The sequence below is a fragment of the Lithobates pipiens genome, unplaced genomic scaffold (genome assembly GCF_037356315.1).
Source record: "Lithobates pipiens isolate NorthernLeopardFrog02 unplaced genomic scaffold, aLitPip1_a1.2 Scaffold_3, whole genome shotgun sequence".
Taxonomy (NCBI): domain Eukaryota; kingdom Metazoa; phylum Chordata; class Amphibia; order Anura; family Ranidae; genus Lithobates; species Lithobates pipiens.
Genome location: NW_027507790.1, coordinates 266,451,361 through 266,474,021, shown reverse-complemented (window position 1 = coordinate 266,474,021; position 22,661 = coordinate 266,451,361). Strand labels below are relative to the sequence as shown.

Here is a 22,661-nt window from a genome sequence, read left to right as displayed (position 1 = left end):
GGGGGGCGCTGCGCTGATAATCGATCAGCACAGACCCCCCCCCCGTCAGAGGAGCAGCCAATCGGCTCTCCTCTACTCACGTCTGACAGACCGACTCTTCCTATTTACACTGTGATCAGCCGTGATTGGACACGGCTGATCACGTGGTAAAGGGTCTCCGTCTGAGACTCTTTACCGAGATTGTAGTTTTGGGGTGTCAGACTGACATCCCGCAAAAAACAATCGCAGCGATGCGCGCCCCCGGCGTCCTGATCACGTCATATAACGTCCGGTCAGGATTTTGAAACCGCTTAGCCGCCGTGTTTCTATTATAGGGCGGGCGGCAAGTGGTTAAAGTGTCGCATGTGAATAGTAAAATTTAAGTCCTTTGTTGCCGTTGCATCCTCGGGATCTGATATTCCGTAAATAGTTGGGTAATTCTCTGTACCTCCTGCCAAAACTGTCTAATTACTGGGCATAACCAGAAAATATGCAGTAAAGTACCTCGTTCTTGACAACCCCTCCAGCGACCATCTGATACCTCTGGGAAGATTGTATTCAATATCAACGGAGTATAGTACCAGCATGTTAATAACTTATAATTCAGCTCCTGTGTCTTCGTACACCTAGATGATTTTAACGTCAGGTGTGTTTTCTGATGTTTATTAATCATGATTAAGTCAAGTGAATGACGAAACATGTCAGGGCGTGGCTACTAGGTAACTGAGAGCTATTTTTTATTTATGTACACAATTTTTTTTTTTTAGCACTTTGTAGTATATTTAGTGGTGTAATAGTCACTTGGTTTAGCGCTATGTGTTTCAATTATTTATGATGGTAACAAATACACAGAAATTACTCAGTCATGCAACACTGTACCCATATTAAATTGTTGTCCTCCACCCCCCTCTAATAAAGCCTTCTTTTGGCGGTATTTAATCACCGCTGGGTTTTTATTTTTTGCACTATAAAAGAAAAAAGACCGAAAATCCTGTAGTAAAAAAAAAGTGTTTTTCTTCGTTTGTTATAAAATTTTGCAAATTATTAATTGTTCAGAAATATTGGCCAAAATTTATACTGCTACATATCTTTGGTAAAAACAACCCAAATCTGTGTATATTATTTGGTCTTTGTGAAAGCTATAAAATCCACAAGCTATGGTGCCAATCTCTGAAAATGTATCACACATGAAATACTGACGGCCTATCCTTTCTTGAGACCCTAACATGCCAGGAAACTACCCATACCCCTCCAAATGACCATTTTTTGGAAAGTAGACATCCCAATGTATTTAGTAAGAGGTATGATGAGTTTTTTGAAGTTGTAATTTTTTTCCCACAATTCTTTACAATATCAAGTCTTATTTTTTATTTTCCACAAAATTGTCATATTATTAGGTTATTACTCACACACAGCATATACATACCACAAATCTACCCCCAAACACATTCTTCTATTACTCCTGAGTATGGCGATACCACATGTGTGAGACTTTTGCACAGCGTGGCCACATACAGAGGCACAACATGCAGGGAGCACCTTCAGACGTTCTGGAGCATAAATTGCACATCCAATTTCCTGATTACCGGTTATGCTTTTCAAGGCCCTGGAGCACCAGGACAATGGTTATGCCCCAAAAATGACCCACTTTTGGAAAGAACACACCCACGTATAATCTGAGACATAATAAATCTTTTGAACATGTTTTTTTTTTTTTTTTTTTACGTTTTTGGAAAATGTGGAAAGACAATGAAAACTAGCACTCAAAATAGACATGTGGGAGACTTCCACAGGCTGGGTACTGCGGAGTATGGCAGAGGGATGGCGATGGGATGGCAGTATGGCGGAGGGATGGCAGAGGCTGCAGTTGTCAGTGTCGCTGAGCAGCGCTGTGGGCACATCCAGTCCACAGCGCTGCTGCGTCCGATCTCTCCCCTCTCCACTTACACTGGAGGGAGAGGGGGAAGAGGAACCGGATATCACACCACTTTGTTTAAATATGATTGCTCTGTTATTTGACAGCAATTGCGTGGTAAACGGCCGCTGTCAGCGGCCATTTACCTTGATCTGTGAAGACCCGGCAGTCACGGATGCTCCCTTGTGCGTGCCCGATTCTGGGAGGACGTCGAGGTACACCCTCCCAGAGTTATCGAACCGCCCTGTAGCCATCATTCGACTATGGGCCCGCTGTTAAGTGGTTAAAGGGCATGTAAACCGTTGTGTTTCTTCACCTTAATGCATCCTATGCATTAAGGTGAAAAAAAAAACACTTGGCAGTGACCGGCCCCCCAGCTCCCCTGTTTTACTTACCCGAGCCCTGGAATTTTCACCCAGTGCAGAGATGCACTCTTCCTTTACCTGGGGTTCTCGGCTCTTGATTGGATAGATTGATAGCGGTGCAGCCATTGGCTCCTGCTGCTGTCAATCAAATCCAATGATGTGGGCACCGGGGGGGGGGGGGGGGGGGGATTGGGTTTTCGGCCGGGTCAGCCATTCGTGCCTATGGACGCAAATGCTGAACCCGAGAGCGCACCCGCAAATGTAACAACCCCCCCCCCCGGGGCAGCGCTTCTCCTAGGGGGTTATAAGATGCGGGGAGGAGCCTTGAGAGCTGCTGGGGGACAACAGAGGATGAGGTTTGGGGGACACTCTGTGAAAAACAAACTGCACAGTGTGGAGGTAAGTATGACATGTGTTTGCTATAAAAAAATATAAATAAAAAAAGTGAAAAGACTGAAATGGTACTTTTAACCCCGGACCTAATATTTAAAAAGTACGGGACCCAGCACTGAACCTTGGGGTACACCACTGATAACCTTAGACTATTTAGAGTAAGAATCATTAACCACTACTCTCTGAATTCTTTTAGCCAGTTTTCTATCCATTTACAAACTGATATTTTTTTTCCCGGCCTGTAGACTTTACCTTACACATGAGCCGTGTGTGGGGAACTGTGTCAAACGCTTTTGCAAAGTCCAAGTATCCCACGTCCACCGCCACCCCCCTGTCCAAGGTTCTACTTACCTCCTCACCTTGTGAAAACAGATCATTTTTCTTGTGGATGGGTCTGCCCCGGCTTCTGCAGTCATTTCTTTAGCAATTCCCTAAGAAAATATATTGGCGTCTTTTCTGAGCCTGACATAATGTTTACAACATGTCTGCTTCCCCGCGCTGATGTCATTGTCGGCTGGAGCTGTTATGAAGCGTGATGTAATGGCTCTTACTTTGACCCGTTCACAATCCGCGTCCCATATCTCGTCCCATTCTAGTCTTTAATAAGCACCAGAAACAAGTCTGTTAATTACTGCAGGCTCCGCTCTCCTTCTGCCCCCGGGGATGTTATGTGAGATTTAATAAGATCCCGGTGACCTCTCGGCATCTGAGAATAGATTTCCCTCTAATTTCCGGCCGGGGTTACATTGCTGAATTGTCCGCTGCCCTCCAGAAGCAGTAATGAAAAGGCGCTCCAGTCGTTTATCCATCCGGTTGCCTTTTGTCTTGGCGGCACATTCGTTTATTGTAGATGTTTGCCAGAAGGGGGGTTGTGGAAGTTATTTTTTTTCTATGCATAAATTTTGCAGTTATGATTTTTAACCTCTTCCCATTGGCTCCTGTTGGAGCAATTCCCGCAACCACCCGCAGTGAAAATGCACTGCTCCGCAGAAGCGCATGGGACTGCCATTTATTCTGAATGGCACCCCCACACTAGTGCGGGAGAGGTCAGGCACTGATGTTGGGTGACAAGGCCTGGCTCACAGTCTTCGCTCCTAAGAACACCTTTTGGGATGAATATCGGATTGATGTCAGGATTCTGTGCAGGCCAGTCAAGTTTCTCCACCCCAAACTCGCTCATCCATGTCTTTACGGATCTTGCTTTGTGCACTGGTGCGCAGTCCTGTTGGAACAGGAAGGGGCCGTCCCCCAAACTGTCCCCACAAAGTTGGGAGCATGAAATTGTCCACAATGTCTTGTATGTTGACTTCTTAAAGCAGGGCTCGACAAATCCCAGGCGCCAGGTCGCCGTTGCGACTAGAAATTGTGCCCTGGCGCCTGGGTTTTTGTCACTGACAGGTGCCTCTGTTGCTCTGTGTCTGGTGCCTCCAGACACAGAGCACTGTCTGGTAGTTGGGATGGAGCAGGAAGAGAGCGGCTCAGCAGCCTCTGACATCTCCTCCCTTCTCCACACACTGTTGGCAGAGCAGCGCCGCAGTCTGTGAAACTGTGTGTGTGTAAAGAGCTGTCAAAATTGAGGCTGAATGTCGGGGTGGGCAGGACCCAGCTTTTCAACATCAGCCAATGGGATGAGATCTGGGCGGGCCGATCCGTGTATGTGGCCCCTCCCCTTTCTTAAGCAGCCCAATCATTGGCTGGATAGCTGCCGGTCCCGCCCACCTCTGACATCACGCTGAATGTGTCAGCTCCTCTCTCTCTCCATACAGTTTCACACAGTGCAGCACTGCAGGGAGCATTCAGTTTCACAGTTACACTATCGGCTGTGAAACCTGCCAGTGCCACCTGCCAGTGCCAACCAGTGCAATCCAGTGCTACTTGCCAATCATTGCCAGTTAGTGCCGCCTGCCAGTGCCAACCAGTGCAATTCAGTGCCACTTGCCAATCAGTGCCAACCTGTGCCAGTGCCACCCATTGCCACCTGCCAATGCCAGTTAGTGCCACCTGCCAATGCCAGTTAGTGCCACCTGCCAATGCTACCTGCCAGTGCCCCCTGCTAGTTAATGCTACCTGCCAGTGCCATCTCGTGCCACCTGCCAGTGCAATCCAGTCCCACCTGCCAATGCCATCTGTCAGTGCCACCTGCCATCCAGTGCCACCTGCCAATGCCATCTGCCAGTGTCACTTGCCAGTGCCAACCTGTGCAATCCACTGCCACTTGCCAATCAGTGCCAACCAGTGCGACCTGCCAGTTAGTGCCATCTGCCAGTGCCAGTTAGTGCCACTTGCCAGTGCCAGTTAGTGCCACTTGCCAATCTGTGCCACCTGCCAGTGCAATCCAGTGCCACCTGCCAATGCCAGTTAGTGCCACCTGCCAGTTAGTGCTACCTGCCAGTGCCAAGCAGTGCTACCTGCCAGTGCAAACCAGTGCCACCTGTCAGTGCCATCCAGTGCCACTTGCCAATGCCAGTTATTGCCACCTGCCAATGCCAGTTATTGCCACCTGCCAGTGCAAATCCAGTGCCACCGGCCAATGGCAGTTAGTGCCACTTGCCAGTTAGTGCCACCTGCCAGTGCCGTCCAGTGCCAATGCCAGTCAGTGCCACCTGCCAATGCTGCCCATCAGTGCCACCTGCCAGTTCCCATTAGTGCCACCTCAGTGCTGCCTATTGGTGCCCATCAGTGCTACCTGTCAGTGCCCATCAGTTCCAACCTCAATGCCACCCCATCAGTGTCCATTAGTGCAGCCTATCAAAGCACATCAGTGAAGGAGAAAAAAAAACTTTTTTGCAAAATCTTATAACAAAAACAAGTTTTTTTTTTTTTTTTTTTAATTTTTAAATATTGTCTCTCTCTTGGCATCAGGTATGAGTTATTCTTATTGTCCGATGAACCAGACATGCAGTTCTGGGCGATGGGCAGATGATTTAAATAACTGGCTCCTAACTTTTTCAGCTGGCTCCTAGATTCTAAGCAAATTTGTCAAGCCCTGTCTTAAAGGGATTGTAAACCCTCGTGTTTTTTTCACCTTAATGCATCCTATTAAGACAGAGTTCCACATGTGATTTTTATTTTTTATTTTTTATATCCATCTGTTACTATCATATTATGCTAATGTTGCATTCGGTAGGCTGGTAACTAGTGCCGCTTTTGTTAGTATTTTATTTAAAAATTTACCTTTTTATATGCCACCTGCTTGGGCATTGCCATCTTGCTTGTGGGCAGGCGAAGCCCACAAGCATCAACTTCCGGGTTTGCGATGCTGTTGAATAACCAGCATGCACTGCCCGTTCTCGCGCATGCGCAGTATGCCCACATCGCGTCAACGAGGGCTCTCGGCGCTGCCCACTGACTCCTGGGAAAGAATGGCACACATCTCCCAGGAGTCCTAGCGAGCACAGGCACCGAGGGGAATGACGTAAATCGCCATGGAGTTGAAGAGGCAGACTACAGGAGACCCCATAGCAACAGCGAAGGGGTGAGTAAAAAATAAAATGGCCAATTGTTGCTGAAGGATTATGATGTTTATTTCTGTAAAGTACATTTTATGGGTGGATAGGAGACTGAGGAAAATTCTTCCTCCTGCCTGCAGCAGACTGATGACATCTCAGACTAGGATACTATTTTATGATTGTGTCAGGAATGTATTAGTAAGGATATTGCAGGTCAACTTAAAGGGATTGTAAAGTAAATAACTAACAACATGTTATTCTTGCCTCCACTGTGCAGCTCGTTTTGCACAGAGTAGCCCCGAACCTGGTCTTCTGGGGTCCCTCGGCAGCTGTCTCAGCTTCCCCCCCGCAAGGACTTCTCACGTTAACGTGAGCTCCCTCGCATGGTGAGAAGCACTTGCGGGCGCGCTCCCGTGATACAGCCGGCGGCTATAGCCGCTCGCTGTGTCGCTTGGCCCCGCCCCCAGCGCGCCGTGTCATTGGATGTGATTGACAGCAGCGCGAGCCAATGGCTCTGCTGCTTTCAATCCATCCACTCTAGCCAATCAGCGGCCAGGCTGAGCGGAGAAGAGGATGTCGGGGGCGAGCGCAGGACTTTCGAGGGGTCAGGTAAGTAAAACGGGGGGGGGGGGGGGCTGAAGGGCGCCGGTACTGTCAGATGTTTTTTCACCTTAATGCATTAAGGTGAAAAAATATTTACCTTTACAACCCATTTAAAGTGTTTCTAAAGTCTTGTTTGTTATTTTTGTAGGGGGGTGGGGGGGGGGGGTGGTATACTTTCCTTCTCTGTTGGATTTGCACAGAGCAGCTCTGATCCTCCTTTTCTCGGGTTTCTCTTCTGTGATCCTGGCCCCGCCCTCCTGTTCAGTGCCCCCCACAGCAAGCCGCTTGCTATGGGGGCACCCGAGCTGAATCGCGGCTCTGTGTGTCCATTCAGACATGGAGCCCCCTCCCTCCTCTGATTGGCTAGCTGACGGATTGACAGCAGCAGGAGCTAATGGCGCTGCTGCTGTGTCTCAGCGAATCAGACAGGAGAATCTCGGATGGCTGAGACGCTCGTGCACATCGCTTGATAGAGGGAACTCAGGTAAGTATTAGGGGGGCTGCTGCACACAGAAGGATTTTTATCTTAACCATGTGCCGACCGATACACGCCAATATACGTCAGTACAATGGCAGCGGTAGGCAAATGGGCATACCTATAGCCCCCTTTTAATTGGCGGGGTATATAATTAAAATCGCAGAGGTGATTAAATACCATCAAAAGAAAGCTCTCTTTGTGGGGAAAAAAAAGGAAGTCAACTTTGGGTGCAACGTCGCACGACTGCGCAATTGTTAGACCCCTTTTTACACTGGGGCATTTTGCAGGCCCTATAGTGTTTGCAAACTTCCTTAAAACAGCTGCTCCATTCCCGAGGGCTTTCACGCTGGAGTGTTGCCCTAGCAGAGTGTCAGAAAAAGTTCTGCCAGCAGCTTCTTCGGAGCAGTGCACTCACGGCTCCTCCACTGCTCCTTCCCATTAAAATCAATGGGGCAGCGCTATCGTACAGCCGGCAAAACGCCGCTGCAGCCTTTTGCGGGCAGATCTAACTCTTTTTGGCTACTAGCGTGGGTTAATACTGCCCTGCTAGCGGCCGAATAGCGGCGCTAAAATGGCGATAAAGCGGCGCTAAAAAAAACGTTGATGCCAGTGGCGGCACAGCGTGAAAGGTATCTTAAAGCGACGCAATGACGAATCGCAAAAAGTGTTCTGGTCAGGAAGGGGGTAACATTTTCTGGGGCTGAAGAGGTTAATGCATAGATAAACCTTCTGCCTTTACAACCACTTTAAAGCTTTTAGGTCATCCCTTATTCTAGCATACATTTATGCAATAATCTGAATAAAAAGCCTTAAATTGCATGTAAACGTCTTACAATGAACTTCTCTTATTTGTTCCCTTCTGGTCTGCTATATATACCATTTGAAAGAATTTTGTTCCATCTTTGCAGTGAGTGGAAAAAAAAATAATTCTATTGAATCTGTGATTGGATAACCTCCTGTGCTTTCTGCTTTGTGAGTAAGGAGGGGGGGTATGCAAATGAGAAGGGAGGTGAAGCCTGTGTTCTTTGTAATCCATCAGAAGTAAAGTAGGCAGGGCTGACCTGTCTTTGGAATTCGGAGCAAAAAATATGGTCTAAGGCCCCTTTCACAGTGGGGCGCTTTGCAGGTGCTACAGCGCTAAAAATAGCTCCTGCAAAGCACCCTGAAAGAGCAGCTCCTCACACTCCACACTGGAGTGGTGCCCTGACAGGATGGTAAAAAGGGTTTTTGCCGACGGTATAGCCGCGGTTCCCCATTGATTTCAATGGGCAGGAGCGGTGTATACACACTGCTCTTCACCGCTCCAAAGATGCTGCTAGCATGACCTTTTTTTTTTCATGGTCCTGCCAGTGCACCGCTCCAGTGTGATAGCCCTCGGGCTTTCACACTGGAGTGAATGTAGCTTCTTTTTTCAGGCACTATTTTTAGCACTGTAGCGCCTGAAAAACGCTGGCAGTGTGAAAGGGGTCTTGCAGTCCTTTTTAGTGGCAGTATTTGGCCGCTAGCGGTGCGGTTTTACCCCCCCCCCCCCTGCTAGTGGCTGAGAAAGCGCCTGGCCTTATCAATGCAGCAGCCTCGCCATGGCCTTATCAATGCAGCAGCCTCGCCATGGCCTTATCAATGCAGCAGCCTCGCCATGGCCTTATCAATGCAGCAGCCTCGCCAGTCCACATCAATGCAGCCTAGAGGGGGCAGGGAGGGGGGTGGGATGACCACCGACAGATTACATACAGTTAGAATCTCCTGTGATAGACAGAACGGAGGTCCAATGGCAGCCCTGGAGACAGGATTTCCTATTACAGAGGCTGCCAAGTAAACAGGAGATTCTCACTGTATGTAATTCTGATGGCGTTCATCCCGCCCACCCTCCATGTCCCCTCCGAGGCAGCTAAAATGTAAGTATTGGCGTATAACACGTACGTGCTATTTGCATCCGATTTTAAGGGTGAAAAAGTGTGTGTTCTACGCCAATAAATACAGTAGCTAATATGTTGCGTTTCTGAGCTCTACATTTGACTTTTGTGTATTCTTTAGGTAATTTTTGCACTTGAACCATTGCAAAAATAGTTCCAATTTCTTATAATTACCATCAACATTTTATTCTCCAGGGTGTCTGCTCTCAGGAAATTTAACATTTGGGGGATTTAAGTAATCCTCAGGCCTAAAAATGATTCTTTCTTAAACGTGTGCAAAAAAACCCCAAAAAAACCTGAACTTTAACTGAGCAAGCTTATTGTTGCCATGCACAGGTGCTCCAGGTTCTGTCTACTCCACTTTCAGTAAATTCCTCCAACTGTGTTGTCATGTCAGAGGAAGTTGGGTGCAAACCATATTTCTGGCACATCCAGTTGTTGTTCTTCTGCACTTGCAGTTGTTTAACCACCTCCTGCCCGCTGTATAGTCAAATAACGGTGTGCTGGATCCCCCTCTCGTTCTGGGATGTCATATGACGTCGCCCCACTCTCACTACAACTGCGCGCCCGCAGGGGCACACAGTGTGGCAATCGCGGGCACACTGTGTTCCTGGGACAATCACAGCTGATCATGTGTAAACATGGAAGTTCTGGTAATCGACTCTCCTCGCCTCATGCTGACCGAGTGTAAGGAGTGGAGAGCAGATCAGCGGGATACCCCTGTACAGCTAATTAGGGCACTGATCATCAGTGCAACCTCAACAGTACCCAGTAATGCCAGCCATTGACCATCTGTGATGCCAGTGTTGCCCATCATTGTCCATCAGTGCCGCCTCATCGGCACACATCAGTGAAGGAGAAAAATGACTTGTTTGCAAAAATTTCTGACAAACTAAAACTTTTATTTCCCAAATTTTTGGTCTTTTTTTCACTTTTTATTTTTTTTATTTTTGCAAAAAATAAAAAAACAGCGGTAATTAAATACCATATGATTAAATACAATGATACAAATTTGAGTACAGTGTTGCATGACTGCGCAATTGTCATTCAAAGTGTGAAATCTGAAAATTGGCCTGGGCAGGAAGAGTGGAAAAGTGCACAAAAGTGTGTTCCTTTTTTTTTATTTATTTTTATTTTTTTTCTTCTGCCTTCTTTTCTTCTGCCTTCTTTTCTTCTGCCTTCTTCTTTCCTTTTCTTCTTTCCTTTTCTTCTTTCCTTTTCTTCTTTCCTTTTCTTCTTTCCTTTTCTTCTTTCCTTTTCTTCTTTCCTTTTCTTCTTTCCTTTTCTTCTTTCCTTTTCTTATCTTCCCTTCCTTTTTCTTCCCTTCCTTTTTCTTCCCTTCCTTTTTCTTCCCTTCCTTTTTCTTCCCTTCCTTTTTCTTCCCTTCCTTTTTCTTCCCTTCCCTTTTTTCTTCCCTTCCCTTTTCTTCCCTTCCTTTTCTTCTTTCCTTCCTTTTTCTTCTTTCCTTTCTTCTTTCTTTTCTTCTTTCCTTCCTTCTTTCCTTCCTTCTTCCTTTTCTTCCTTTTTCTTCTTTCTCCCCCCCTTCCTTTCTTCCTTTGTTCTCCTTTTTCAATTCTTTGTTTCTTCTCCTTCCGGTTTCTTTTCCTTTTTTCTCCCCTGGGTTGTTCAGCCCCCTGGCTAGAGCACAGCTTTTTAACATCAAGTTTCCAGGGGAAGTTTGCTGTTGCCCTTATTGGTGTTCCTGTCCGCAGCATCCTATGAAGGATTGTGTCTAGACCCAGGGAGCGTGAGGATGACCTAGATTTGGGCAAAAATGTCAAATAACGCATTAGAGTGCTAATATTGGCCTGTCAGCGGGTAAGACAGGTTGCTCCTGTGCCCATATTTAGCATGTAATTGATCTTTCTCGGCACGCTTTGCTGAAACAGGTGGTGAGAGAAGCGGGCGTGATGGATCGCTCCGCTTAATACCCGTTCTGAGTTATTGTGCTTCCATGTTGGATACAGAGGCGCACAGTTGAAATGATCTCATTTAGATTGGGGAGTTAGGCTGAGCATCTAAAGCGCAATAGATGGTGAGGCCCGGCCATCTCTCACTCTATTAACTCTCTGCTTAATATTTAGTTAGCAATAAAATGCACCATTAAGTGACATGCTAACTCCATAAAGAAATCATTGCTTTTGTTGAAGTGCTTAGCATTCAGATGCCCTTCTGCTTTGGGTGCCAGGTGTTTTTGGCGTCTATAGGATTCCTAAGAATGGCGCCACAGTACTTAACCTGTTCATTGCTGGATAAGAACACTAGGCTAAAGAGTCCTCATTGCTCTCTAGATAACTTTTGTTGGGAATTTTATTCTGGAGTCAGTGACCAAAACCTAACTAAGAGAACCTGCCACCTTGTCCAGTTAGAGCTCCCACTGCTTCTCAGTTTGTGGCTATTGGAAAATGCTTCCAGGTATGGGGAGCATGGGATTTCCTCTATAATGAAGCGCTCAGGCACTGTTACTACCTTGACATTGTGTGGTGGTTGCAATGGAAGAAGGTGGTTGCAATGGATTGGCACGGGAGTGTTGGCGATTTGCCATGGAAAAATAATTGGTGTGGGGTAGTTGGTGATGGCAGTGGAAAAAGAATTGATGGGGAGCATTGGTGGTGGTTGCAATGGAAAGGATTGCTGGAGGAGTGTTGCTGGTTGCAGTGAAACAAGGATTGGCAGAGGAATGGTGGTGGTTGCAATGGAAAAAGGACCAACGAGGGAGCATTGGGGGTGATTGCATTGGAAAAAAAAGATTGGCGGGGCACAGTTTTTTTTATTGCAATGGTAAAACAGATTGGCGGTGCTTGGTCATTTTTCCAATGGAAAAAGGCTTGACAGGGGAGCATTAATTGCTGCAATGGAAGAAAAGATTGGCGGGAGTTTGTGTCGTCACGGTTGCAATGGAAAAAGGGTTGGCGGAAACGCTGTTGTCATTATTGCAATGGAAAAAGGATTGGCAAGGGGGAGTTTGTGGTGACTGTGATGGAAACAGGACTGATGGGGGGAGTGCTGATGGTGGGTGCAATGGAAAAAGGATTTATGGTTGGAGGGGGTGAGTTGATGATTGCAATTGAAAAAGGATTGGTGAGTAATCGGTGGTGGTTGCAATGGAGAAAGGATTGCCAGTTGGGGAGCGTTGGTGAAGTAGGTCTAAGCTGGTTTGGGCTTTACACAGACCCCATCACTTTCCTCTGTAGGGACAGGTATCTTGTTCTCCCAAGGCAGCCTTCCCCATCACATGGCTTATTCATACCATGCATGATGGCATGCATTCATCTCCACAGATCAATGCAGACTACATTGAGGTGTACTGTATTTGTTATGTTTTTTTTTTTTTCTTTTGCTGGCTAGCTTGAGTTTGCTGGGGAGCCTCTTTGTTCATTGCTGGATATGCACCCTGGGCTAAAGAGTCCTCATTGTTCTTTACATGACTTTTGTTGGGAATTTATTCTTGAGCCAGCTATCAAAATCGGACTATGAAGAGACCCACTCAGGGTACCCACGCTCCATTTGTGGCTTTTCAAAAATATTAAGTGCTTCCAGCCAGGTATGGGGGAGCATGGGATCTCCTCCATAATGAAGTGCTCGGGCACAAACACTGCTTCTGCCCTGACATTGTGTGGTTGCAATGGAAGAAGAAATGGTGGGGGGAGTGTTATTGGTTGCAGTGAAAGGATTGTCAGCGAAGCGGTGGTGGTTGCAATGGAACGAGGATTGGCGGGAAACATTGGTGGTGATTGCCATGGACAGGATTGGTGGAGGATCATTGGTTGCAGTAAAAAAAAAAAGATTGGCAGAGGAGTGGTGGTGGTGGTGGTGGTGGAAGAGTAGGTTGCAATGGAAAAAGGATTGATGAGGAAGCGTTGGGGGTGGTTGGAATGGAAAAAAGATTGGCGGGGGAGCATTGGTCATTGTCGCAATGGAAAAAGGATTGGCAAGGGGGAGTTAATAGTGATTTCAGTAGTAAAAAGGACTGATGGGGAAGCGTTGATGGTGGTTTCAATGGAAAAATTGGTGCGGGGAAGTTGGTGATTGCAGTGGAAAAGGGATTGTTGCAGGAGCCTTGGTGGTTGTGGTAAAAAACAAGTATTGGCAAAGGAGTGGTGGTTGCAATGGAAAAGGATTGACGAAGGAGCGTTAGGGGTGGTCGCATTTGAAAAAAAGATTGGCAGGGGAATGTTGGTTGCTGCAATGGAAAAAGATTGGCGGGAGTGTGCTGCTTATTGTTGCAATGGGTAGTTGGTAGTAATTGCAATGGAAAAAGGACTTATGGGGGGAGCGTTGGTGGTGGTTGCAATAGGAAAAGGATGGGCGTGGGAGCATTAGTGAAGTAGGGGTAAGTAGTTTTGGAGGTGGGCTTTTCAGAGACCCAGTCATCTTCCTCTGGAGGGACACTTATCAGGTTCTACTTTTTTAACAAGGCAGCCGCCTTCCCCATCACATGGCTTGTTCATACCATGCATGGTAACTTGCATTCACCCCCCACTGATACTCACTTTTGTTGCCTGTGGTTTAGACATTAATGGCTGTGTGTTGTGTTATTTTGATGGGACAGCAAATTTACACCGTTATACAAGCTGTACACTCACTACTTTACATTGTAGAAAAGTGTAATTTCTTCAGTGTTGTCACATGAAAAGATAGAATAAAATATTTACAAAAATGTGAGGGGTGTACTCACTTTTGTGAGATACTGTATGTGTATGATAAAATACAAATGGGGTATAGAGATCAAAGTTTGTGTGAACAGTAGTGTCCTATTAAATGTTTGTGTGTTGCTGCTTCTCCATGTTGGACCTGAGCAGGACCATTTCACCTGTGATGCCATATCAATGTTCCCTGTTCTGCTCCTGCATAAACTGATGTATTAAAAAAGGTAGATAGAAATATTTTTGTTTTATGAAGATCTAAAATACTGTAGCGTTGCCAGTTTACTTGTTCCCTGTCATATGAACTCTCTGTGGCCTTCCAGGGTGAGCGAGGAGAAGGAGGTAACAGAGGAACGTTTGAAGACCGAGCATGAATCCTTCGAGAAGAAGATCCGGCATTTGGAGGCGCAGAACAAACTCATCGCCACGGAGAGGGAAGATATCCTTTATTTTCATTTGTACCCCCCCCCCCTCCCTTTTCTCACCCTGCATCTGTACGACGCTCGGATATAATTATTCTAATTTATGGAGAGGAATAAGTCTGCATGTGTCTCCATTCTATAGCGTGACTTATCAGCATGGGCCGGTGGCTGCGTGCGGCAGGAAACTGCCATCCAGCTGTTTGTGCCATGGTTTCCTCTGTGAAATCTACATTTGTCAACACGAATTTCCCATTTTCCTCCCGCAGAACACCAGCGCTTTCTGTAAGTGTGGCGAACCACACAATGACTCTGCTTTGCCGTTTTTACGTTTTTTTTTTTTTTTAATTGGGTTGTCCCGAGCTTGATCCTTCGCAAAGGGGGTGACACCTTATAACGAGCCTCCACTGTATACTACTGCCTTATTCAAATAGAAATTGAACAGCGGGAGAAAATTACCAAATTTTAAAAAAAGTCAATGTTTCGGTGGGGTGCGGTTTACCTTTTGTTAAAGGCAGGATATACCGCCATGACTGTGAACATGTATACCCTCTAGCAAGACCCCAATTTAAACAACGAATATCCCTCTATAGCAGCCTTTCTCAACCTTTTCAACCCAGAGGAACCCTTGAAAATAGTTCTCCAGTCTCGGGGAACCCCAGCTAACAATTAGAAATCTACAACTCACAATACATTAGTGTGATGGTCAGTGGGAAGAATGGTCCTTAGCCCTTGTACACACAGTCGGACATTCTGACAACCAAATCCGTTGGATTTTGTCCGAAACTGTTGCATACACACGGTCGGACAAAGTTGTCGGAAAATCCGATTGTACGTAACGTCATGATGTTATTTCGTTACGACGGGACTACGTTCAGGCTAGTAGCCAATAGCTTTGGTCTAGGAATTTGATCTGAGCATGCGTGGCACTTTGTCCGTCGGAGTAGGCTACACATGATCGGAGTATGTCCAATAGGAGCATTTTGTCGGAAAATTATATGGACAAGTTGGAAAACTTGGTCCGTCGGATATTCCGATGGAAACAGTCCGATGGAGACCACACACAGTCTGATTATGCGACAAAACGGTCCGATAGGACACATTCCGTCGGAATCTCCGACCGTGTGTACAAGGGCTAACACTTTTGGTCATTGGGAAGAATTACCTCCTTACAGATGGCTAAAAAGATCAATGGTGTCAGTGGGAACTTAACCGAGAGGCAGAAATGGCCCAATGCTGAAGGAACCCCTAGCAACCTTTTGGAGGAACCCTGGTTGAGAATCACTGCTCTATGGTGTGTACTTGTCTTTATCCTGAGCATTAAAGCGGAGGTCCACCCTAAAGTGGACCTTCCGCTCATTGGAATCCTCCCCCCCCCCCCCCCTCCGGCACCACAATTGGCACCTTTCAGGTGGGAGGGGGGGTGTGGTACCTGTACAGTACAGGTATCTGCACCCACTTCCGGGATAGCTCTCTGCAGAAAGGGGCGTAGATTACGCTCCTTTCAGAAAGTCCGCCGCTGCCTGCTGGGAAACACGCGTATCCCAGAGGCAGCGGGTCCATCCTTATTGCGCAGCACGACTCGCGCATGCGCAGTAGGGAACCGGGAAATGGAGCCGAAAGGCTCCACTTCCTGATTCCCATACCCAAGATGGCGGCGGCAGCACCCGAGAGACGATCGAGAGATCGGCTTCGGGTGCCGACATCGCGGGCGCGCTGGGCAGGTAAGTGTCACTATTTTAAAAGTCAGCAGCTGCAGTATTTGTAGCTGCTGGCTTAAAAAAAAAAAAAAAAAAAACGCGGAGTCCCGCTTTGTGTCTTTTCTGTCTGTTGCCTTTTTACTTTGCTATCTGCATAAGTCACTTTTGACAAGTTTTCCTGTTACCAAGAGAAAAATGGTGACACGGGGAGGGAGCTTCAGCCCTCGGCCTGTAATTGACAGCCTCATCGTATTTCCTGTTTTGAAGGGGGTTGTGTCTTTTTCCCTCCAATCATCTTAGTTCTCTCCACACTGAGCTCTGCAGAGTATAACTTAAAGAGGAAGTAAACCCTGATGGGTTTTACTTCTTCTTTTGATGCCCCACAAGGCCTACAAATTAAAAGCATAACGGCCTAGTATGTATTGCATACTAGCCCATTATATGACACTTGCCTGCAAACAAAGCCCACGCTGTCCCCTGTGCAGGCCGCATCTATCTTCGCCCCTCTTCCTTCCGGGGCCGCGGACTCCGGCTCTGTGACTGGCTGGAGCCGCATGCGTGTGGGAGCTGTCAGTCACAGCAGACACTGGGGGAGAAAACGTCACGGTGTTCCGTTTCTTCACAGCGCATGCGCCAATGACATCGGCGCACTACAAGTGAAATATCTCCTAAACGGCGTACATTTAGGAGATATTTCCACTACCTATAGGTAAGCCTTATTCTAGGCTTACCTATAGGTAAATGTCACACAGGTTTACAACCACTTTAAAGTGGATGTAAATTCTCGCATATACCCAGTGAAGTGAACAGCCTCAGGTGATACACAGAGATGAAACAAATCTCCCTATATACGTTTTACATGTTTATCTGCTTTCTTCAGCTTTATATATACTGTTTAGAAAATTCAGATTGTGTTCGATTTTCTCTTCCTGTTCAGCACTGCAGTGAAGCCTGGGCATACAGCCAAGACAGCTGATTGGAGGAAAGGGACACACCCCCCCTCTCCTCATGGGTAGAGACTTTCAGAACTGTTGGTTGAATAGTTAAGCACTCTGCTAATCTTTTTAATAGCATCCTCCCCAACACAAATCTCCACTGCTTTTACCTCAGTTGACGGAGAACTTGTCAGAAGTTATCAGGCTGATAACAGCAGAACGGAGCAGGGGAAAGCTACGAGACATAGTGCTTTGAAGAGAGATAAGAAAACGCTGCAGATATGTGCCCAGCTCAAATTACATGAATCAGGTTTACCTCCACTTTTAACCACTTGCCGACCCACCGCCATCATTACACTGTGGCAGGTTGTCACGAACCGCCCTAGCTATACGTCGGCTCACGGGATCGTGATAGCACGTGCCTGATGCACTACCGGCCACAAGCGATCGCGGGCACGAGAGGCAGAAAAGGGATGTGTGTCCGATGTGTCTGCCATAATGTCGCAGTCCTGATGGAAATTGCAGATCGCCGCCATTACTAGTAAGAAAAAAAAAATTGTAAAAATGCTATAAATCAAATCCTATATCTAGATCTATATTATTTTTTTACTAAAAATATGTAGAAGAATACCTATCTGCCTAAATTGAGCAAAAATTTGCTTTTCTTTATTGTACATCATGGGACACAGAGCCTTAAGTAATTCATGGGTTATAGGCCACCTTCGGGTGTTGACACTGGTATAACCAATACAGGAAGTTCACTGCCCTATATAACCCCTCCTCCTTCCAGGAGTACCTCAGTTTTTTTCGCCAGTGTCTAAGGTGTTGGTCACGAGTGAAGATGTGCTCTAAGGAGCTCCAGGAGGGATCCATGCTGGATTTAAAAAAAACCTCTACAACCGGATCCATCCACGCCACTGCGGCCACAGGATGGTACCCGGGCCTTGCATAGAAGAACGAGGTTTTGCCTGTAATGCTTCTCTTTGAGAGCTGGACCCTAGGAACCAGGACTCTTTTTGGTCTTGCTACATTACCTAAAGCTGTCCTGAGGGGTGCTATACATGTCCAAAGGAGTGGAACCCCTATTAAAAGGTTTAATTACGGTGCCTGCTGTGATGGGTGAAATTTGGATCTGTCTGTTTACAGCAGTATCCTGCAACGAGGAAAAGGTAGGAAAAAAAAAGCGTAGGATCTGCAAAGACCACCTGTGACTTTTATTTTAAAATATATATATATATATATATATATATATATATATATATATATATATATATATATATATATATATATATATATATATATATATAATATGTATGTGTGTGTATATATATATATATATATATATATATGTATATATATATTATATTACTTTAGAGGGAGTAACAATGTATGTACCCTGTTGAATCTGTTCTACAAGAAGCGTGCGTCCTAGGAGGGGGGGGGGGGGTTCTCCTCTCCCCCCAATTGGAGATACTGAGTGGCTGGGGGTACAGGTACTATGTACATTACGTTGTAACAGTATTATAATGCTATAAGACAGCGTGATAAACACTAATAGCTGAAAGTACCCATTTACGTGCCATAAAAGGTAAAGCGCTCTCCTCAAGGGGGTGTACTGTGGGAGACTGTCACACAGAACATGGAAATACAATTATTTTAATAAATATAAAAGGCTAAATAGCCTTTCTCATCAGCATATATATATATATATAATAGCAGTCTTGTGACCTCTATCAGTGTCTGGTTAAAGCTTGTAGGAGGAGTTTACATTCCCCTCTGATTGTCCTATGAGGCTTCATGACCCTCTTTCTGGACAATGCTGATTGGCCTTGTGCTGATCACATGCATCCCCCCCGCTCTGTACTATCAGCAGATAGATTGGGTGTGGAAGAATGGGAGGATCGGAGAAGACCTCAAACAGCCTTTTTTACACAATGCAGAGGATTAACCCCTTAGGTTCCACGGTGAGTATAACAAACATGCTTTACTGCATATACAGACTGATTTTAATGTTGTGGGTAACTGTTTAGTAACACTTTAAGGGCCGGTAAGTGGCAATATATTGCAATTTCTGTTTTTGGGTTTAGTTGCGTTTTGAGTATCTGATGTTTAGGATGGTGCTTTGCCTGATGTATGAACATTGATCAGAATGACTCGGGACCCCCCAGTACAGACCCTGTGATTCCCATGTTACCTAATTAAACTATTTTTGCTGTGCTCACCCACACAATGAGCAGAACTGTGTGTTTTGTTAATTTTAACTGGTGAATTAAGAACCCAATTAACCAGTTCAAATGACTTCTTACTTTAAACCGGAAAGTGTAGTAGGAGGGTAATGATGGTGCATTCATTAATTACACCTACGTTAAAGCTGTGCACAATGGGACCTTCAGCTCCGTGCTTCTGGTCAGCGAGCTCTCTAGTTCTGGTGTCCGCTACATTTTATAAATGCAATGGAAATCTATGGGGCCCAGTCCCAGTGATCATTGCAGAGATTGGGGGGGGCAGAAGTAGAGAGGACACGGGTCGAAAGCATTGAGCCAATGGTACCCACTGCACTTCATCAGTGTTTGTTTTGTGTGTTTGTTTTGTGGTGTTTTTTGTTTTTGTATGAGAACCAGATCTTAGGACCGCACAGAGGTAAGGTGATCAGCATTTTACACTTGCCCCCTGCTGCCCATTCCAATTATTATATCCTGGAGTACACGTGCGCCCACCACCAAGCAGACATGTGGATCAGCGTGTACATGACCTGCTGAAGCGCCCATGTCACTGGAAGTGTGTACTAGACTGCTCACTGGACTTATGATCCGTGTACACTAGCAGCTCATAAACAGCAAAAATGCTGTGTGTGTTCTTTTTTTTTTTTTTTTTTTTTTTTTTTTTTTACCACAGCTCCATAAAAGCCTGTGGGGTTGATTTACTAAAGGAAAATCCACTTTGTACTACAAGTGCACTTGGAAGTGCAGTCGCTGTAGATCTGAGGGGAAGCTCTGCTGATTTTATCATACAATCATGTGCAAGCAAAAATGCTGTTTTTTTTTTTTTGTTCCTTGCATGTCCCCCTCAGATCTAAAGCGACTTTATTTCCAAGTGCACATGTAGTGCAAACTGGATTTGCCTTTAGTAAATAAACCCCACTGTGTCCATGTACATAGTTGCATAGTAGGTGAGGTTAAAAAAAAGACGCAAGTCCGTTAAGTGCATCCTATGTGTGTGACTATATGTCAGTATTACATTGTATATCCCTGTATGTTGCGGTCGTTCAGGTGCTTATCTAATAGTTTCTTGAAGCTATCGATGCCTCTCGCTGAGACCACCGCCTGTGGAAGGGAATTCCACATCCTTGCCGCTCTTACAGTAAACGAGGTTTAAAGTGGAGGTCCAACCGTTTAAAAAAAAAAAAAAAAAAAAAAAAAAAAGTTGGCAACTAAAAACACTGTAGGTGCTGACTTTTAATAAGAACTCTTACCTGTCCAGCGAGCCTGCGATGTCGGCCCCCTCTGGAGTGAGACAAGTACACACTATAGAGGGATATGCTTTGTTCATATTTCATGTCTGAGGTTTACAATCACTTTGATGCAAATTCAGAGTCACAGTAAAAGTGCTGGAAAGGGAACATTATCTCCTGGCTGGCTGATCACCTAACGAACAGCATTGTCCCAAAAAACTGTCCATCAAGAGCTTTGCCTGAGCAGGTAGTAGTGTCAGGCAAGAGGGAGGAACTCTGCACCAAGCTGGACCCAACTTCATTATATAGTTTTCATGTTTAGTGCATATACTATGCAACACTTGGGGCCAGTTCACGCCATATGTGATCCAGTGCGGTTTTTCTTTTTTGCATCAAAAACGCATGGAAAGTAGGCTATATGGTTTTCAATGGCATAGTTCACACCAGTGTGGTCAGTACCAGTAAAAAAAAAAGTAGAACATGCTGCATTTTGTCTTCATTGATCTGTACTGGAATGCTGTAAAACGCATTAAAGTGGAGTTCCACCCAAAAGTTTAACTTCTGCTTATCCGACAAACCCCCCCCCCTCTCCCCCCAGTGACACATTTGGCACCTTTTGGGTGGGGAGTGGGTACCTGTTTTTTGACCAATACCCTGTCTCCACTTCTGGCAGACCTCTCCCCTCCCTCCTCCCCCTGCTGAGAGATCAGCGAGCTTTGCACAAGTGCAGTAGAGACCCGTCTTCACTGCCGGGTTCCTTTACCCCCCAATGGCGACGGCAGCACCCGACAGCTGATGGAAACCTCAGCAGGGGTGTCAATATCGCTAGACTTCAGGATGGGCGCGGGGGCAAAACACCGCTTTAAAAATGCACTGGAAAGCCTTTCCTTTTATTTTGATCTGGTGATTGTTTGCATTCCATCCAGCTATAGATGGGTGAAATAATAATCCTTTATGGGCAGGCTGGTTGTGCAGAGGTTGATCCATTGATCAACTTCAGTACAACCAGCCTGTTGGATTTTTCTTTGCATGCCATCATGCGATTCCCATGGCTTGAGCCGCCTGCAGTGATCGTTGTGTTCTGCCGGCTACGAAAGCTCCCCCCATTGACATTGACTGTTTTGATGGGGAATTGAGCAAATTGCATTTTTCATGGGCTACATAGCGGAACTTCAGTGATTCCTCAAATTTTGGGGCTGAAAATACAGGCAGCCTCTAAAAACTGCGGTGATGTCACCTATGTAATTACATTTCTTCTCCATTCTGCCATGTAAACCGTTTGTAACTCCGATGATCACATATGTCGTGGTGGCCATTTTAACTGAGGGCAGCTGAAGCCAGCACCGTTAAGTTTCCAGACAATTCAAGTGGCTTCCTCAACCTCAGCAATATGAATCTGTGAATGTGCAATACATGGAGAACCTGCGCATGTGCAGCACAGTGGCACATAGTTTACTGCGCATGCGTGGACTCGCACCAGAGTCCATCCTCCACCCGTCTCCTTCCATACTTGGCTGTCCTCCGCCCTCTTCCAGCTCTCCTCTGCTCTCCTCCAGAACCCCTCCACCTCAAAAAAAAGAGCCTAAAGACTCCTGGGATTTCTGTTGAAAATGTCCCTGGAGTCAATGGGAGCAGATGTTTTACGTCATTCGCCAAAGCAGGAAGTGGACAGGAACTGTGGAGAAATAAGTTATTTGCAGCTAGAAAATGTGATATTTGTCATACATTCGTATTTAAAAAGGGGAAAACAATGCTGCTGGAAGGAAGTTTAAAAAAAGACTAAAGTGGCGCTTTATGACCCCTTTCACACTGGAGGTGTTTTTCAGGCGCTTTAGCGCTAAGAATAGCGCCTGTAAAATGCCTCAGCTGCAATCCCAGTGTGAAAGCCAGAGTGCTTTTTCTGCGCTGGCATAAGGTAAAAAAATAAAGTCCTGCAAGCAACATCTTTAGGGTGATTTAGGAGCGGTGTATACGCCACAACTAAAGCACCCCTGCCCATTGAATTCAGTGGGCAGTGGCACTTTGTAAGCAATTTTAACACTTTATTCAGCCACTAGCGGGGGTTAAAAGCTCCCCGCTGGAGGCCAAAAAGTGCCTCTAAAAACTACGGTAAAGCGCTGCTAAAACGAATGCGTCCGTGGGAAGAGGCTTTAAGTCTTTCTTTGTTTTTCAACAGAACAAGCTTTTGTGAAAATATTAGTTAGTGTTGAGACAAACCATTTTCAACTGACAGAGGCTCTTACAATGATCAGCTTTTATTTAGATTGACAATGCTGCTGTCCAAAGGTGCCCCTGTGCTCCTTCCTCCAGAGTGGGGTGGCAATCGAATACAGGAGGTGTGTAATTGGCAAGATCACCAGGTGAAAACAAACGGGGGGGGAGCCTAAAAGAAAATGAATGCATTCATATATAGAT

The 22,661-nt window shown here is 45.9% G+C and overlaps 1 protein-coding gene across 1 annotated transcript in view; it reads left to right on the top strand.

Moving 5' to 3' along the window:
* The window catches only part of KIAA1328 (KIAA1328 ortholog), a 206,429-nt gene that overhangs the window by 17,940 nt on the left and 165,828 nt on the right, over positions 1-22,661 (top strand). Inside the window, exon 5 of the mRNA XM_077463114.1 lies at positions 14,065-14,180. Coding sequence (XP_077319240.1) covers positions 14,065-14,180 — 116 coding nt within the window. The remainder of the gene's footprint in view (positions 1-14,064; positions 14,181-22,661) is intronic.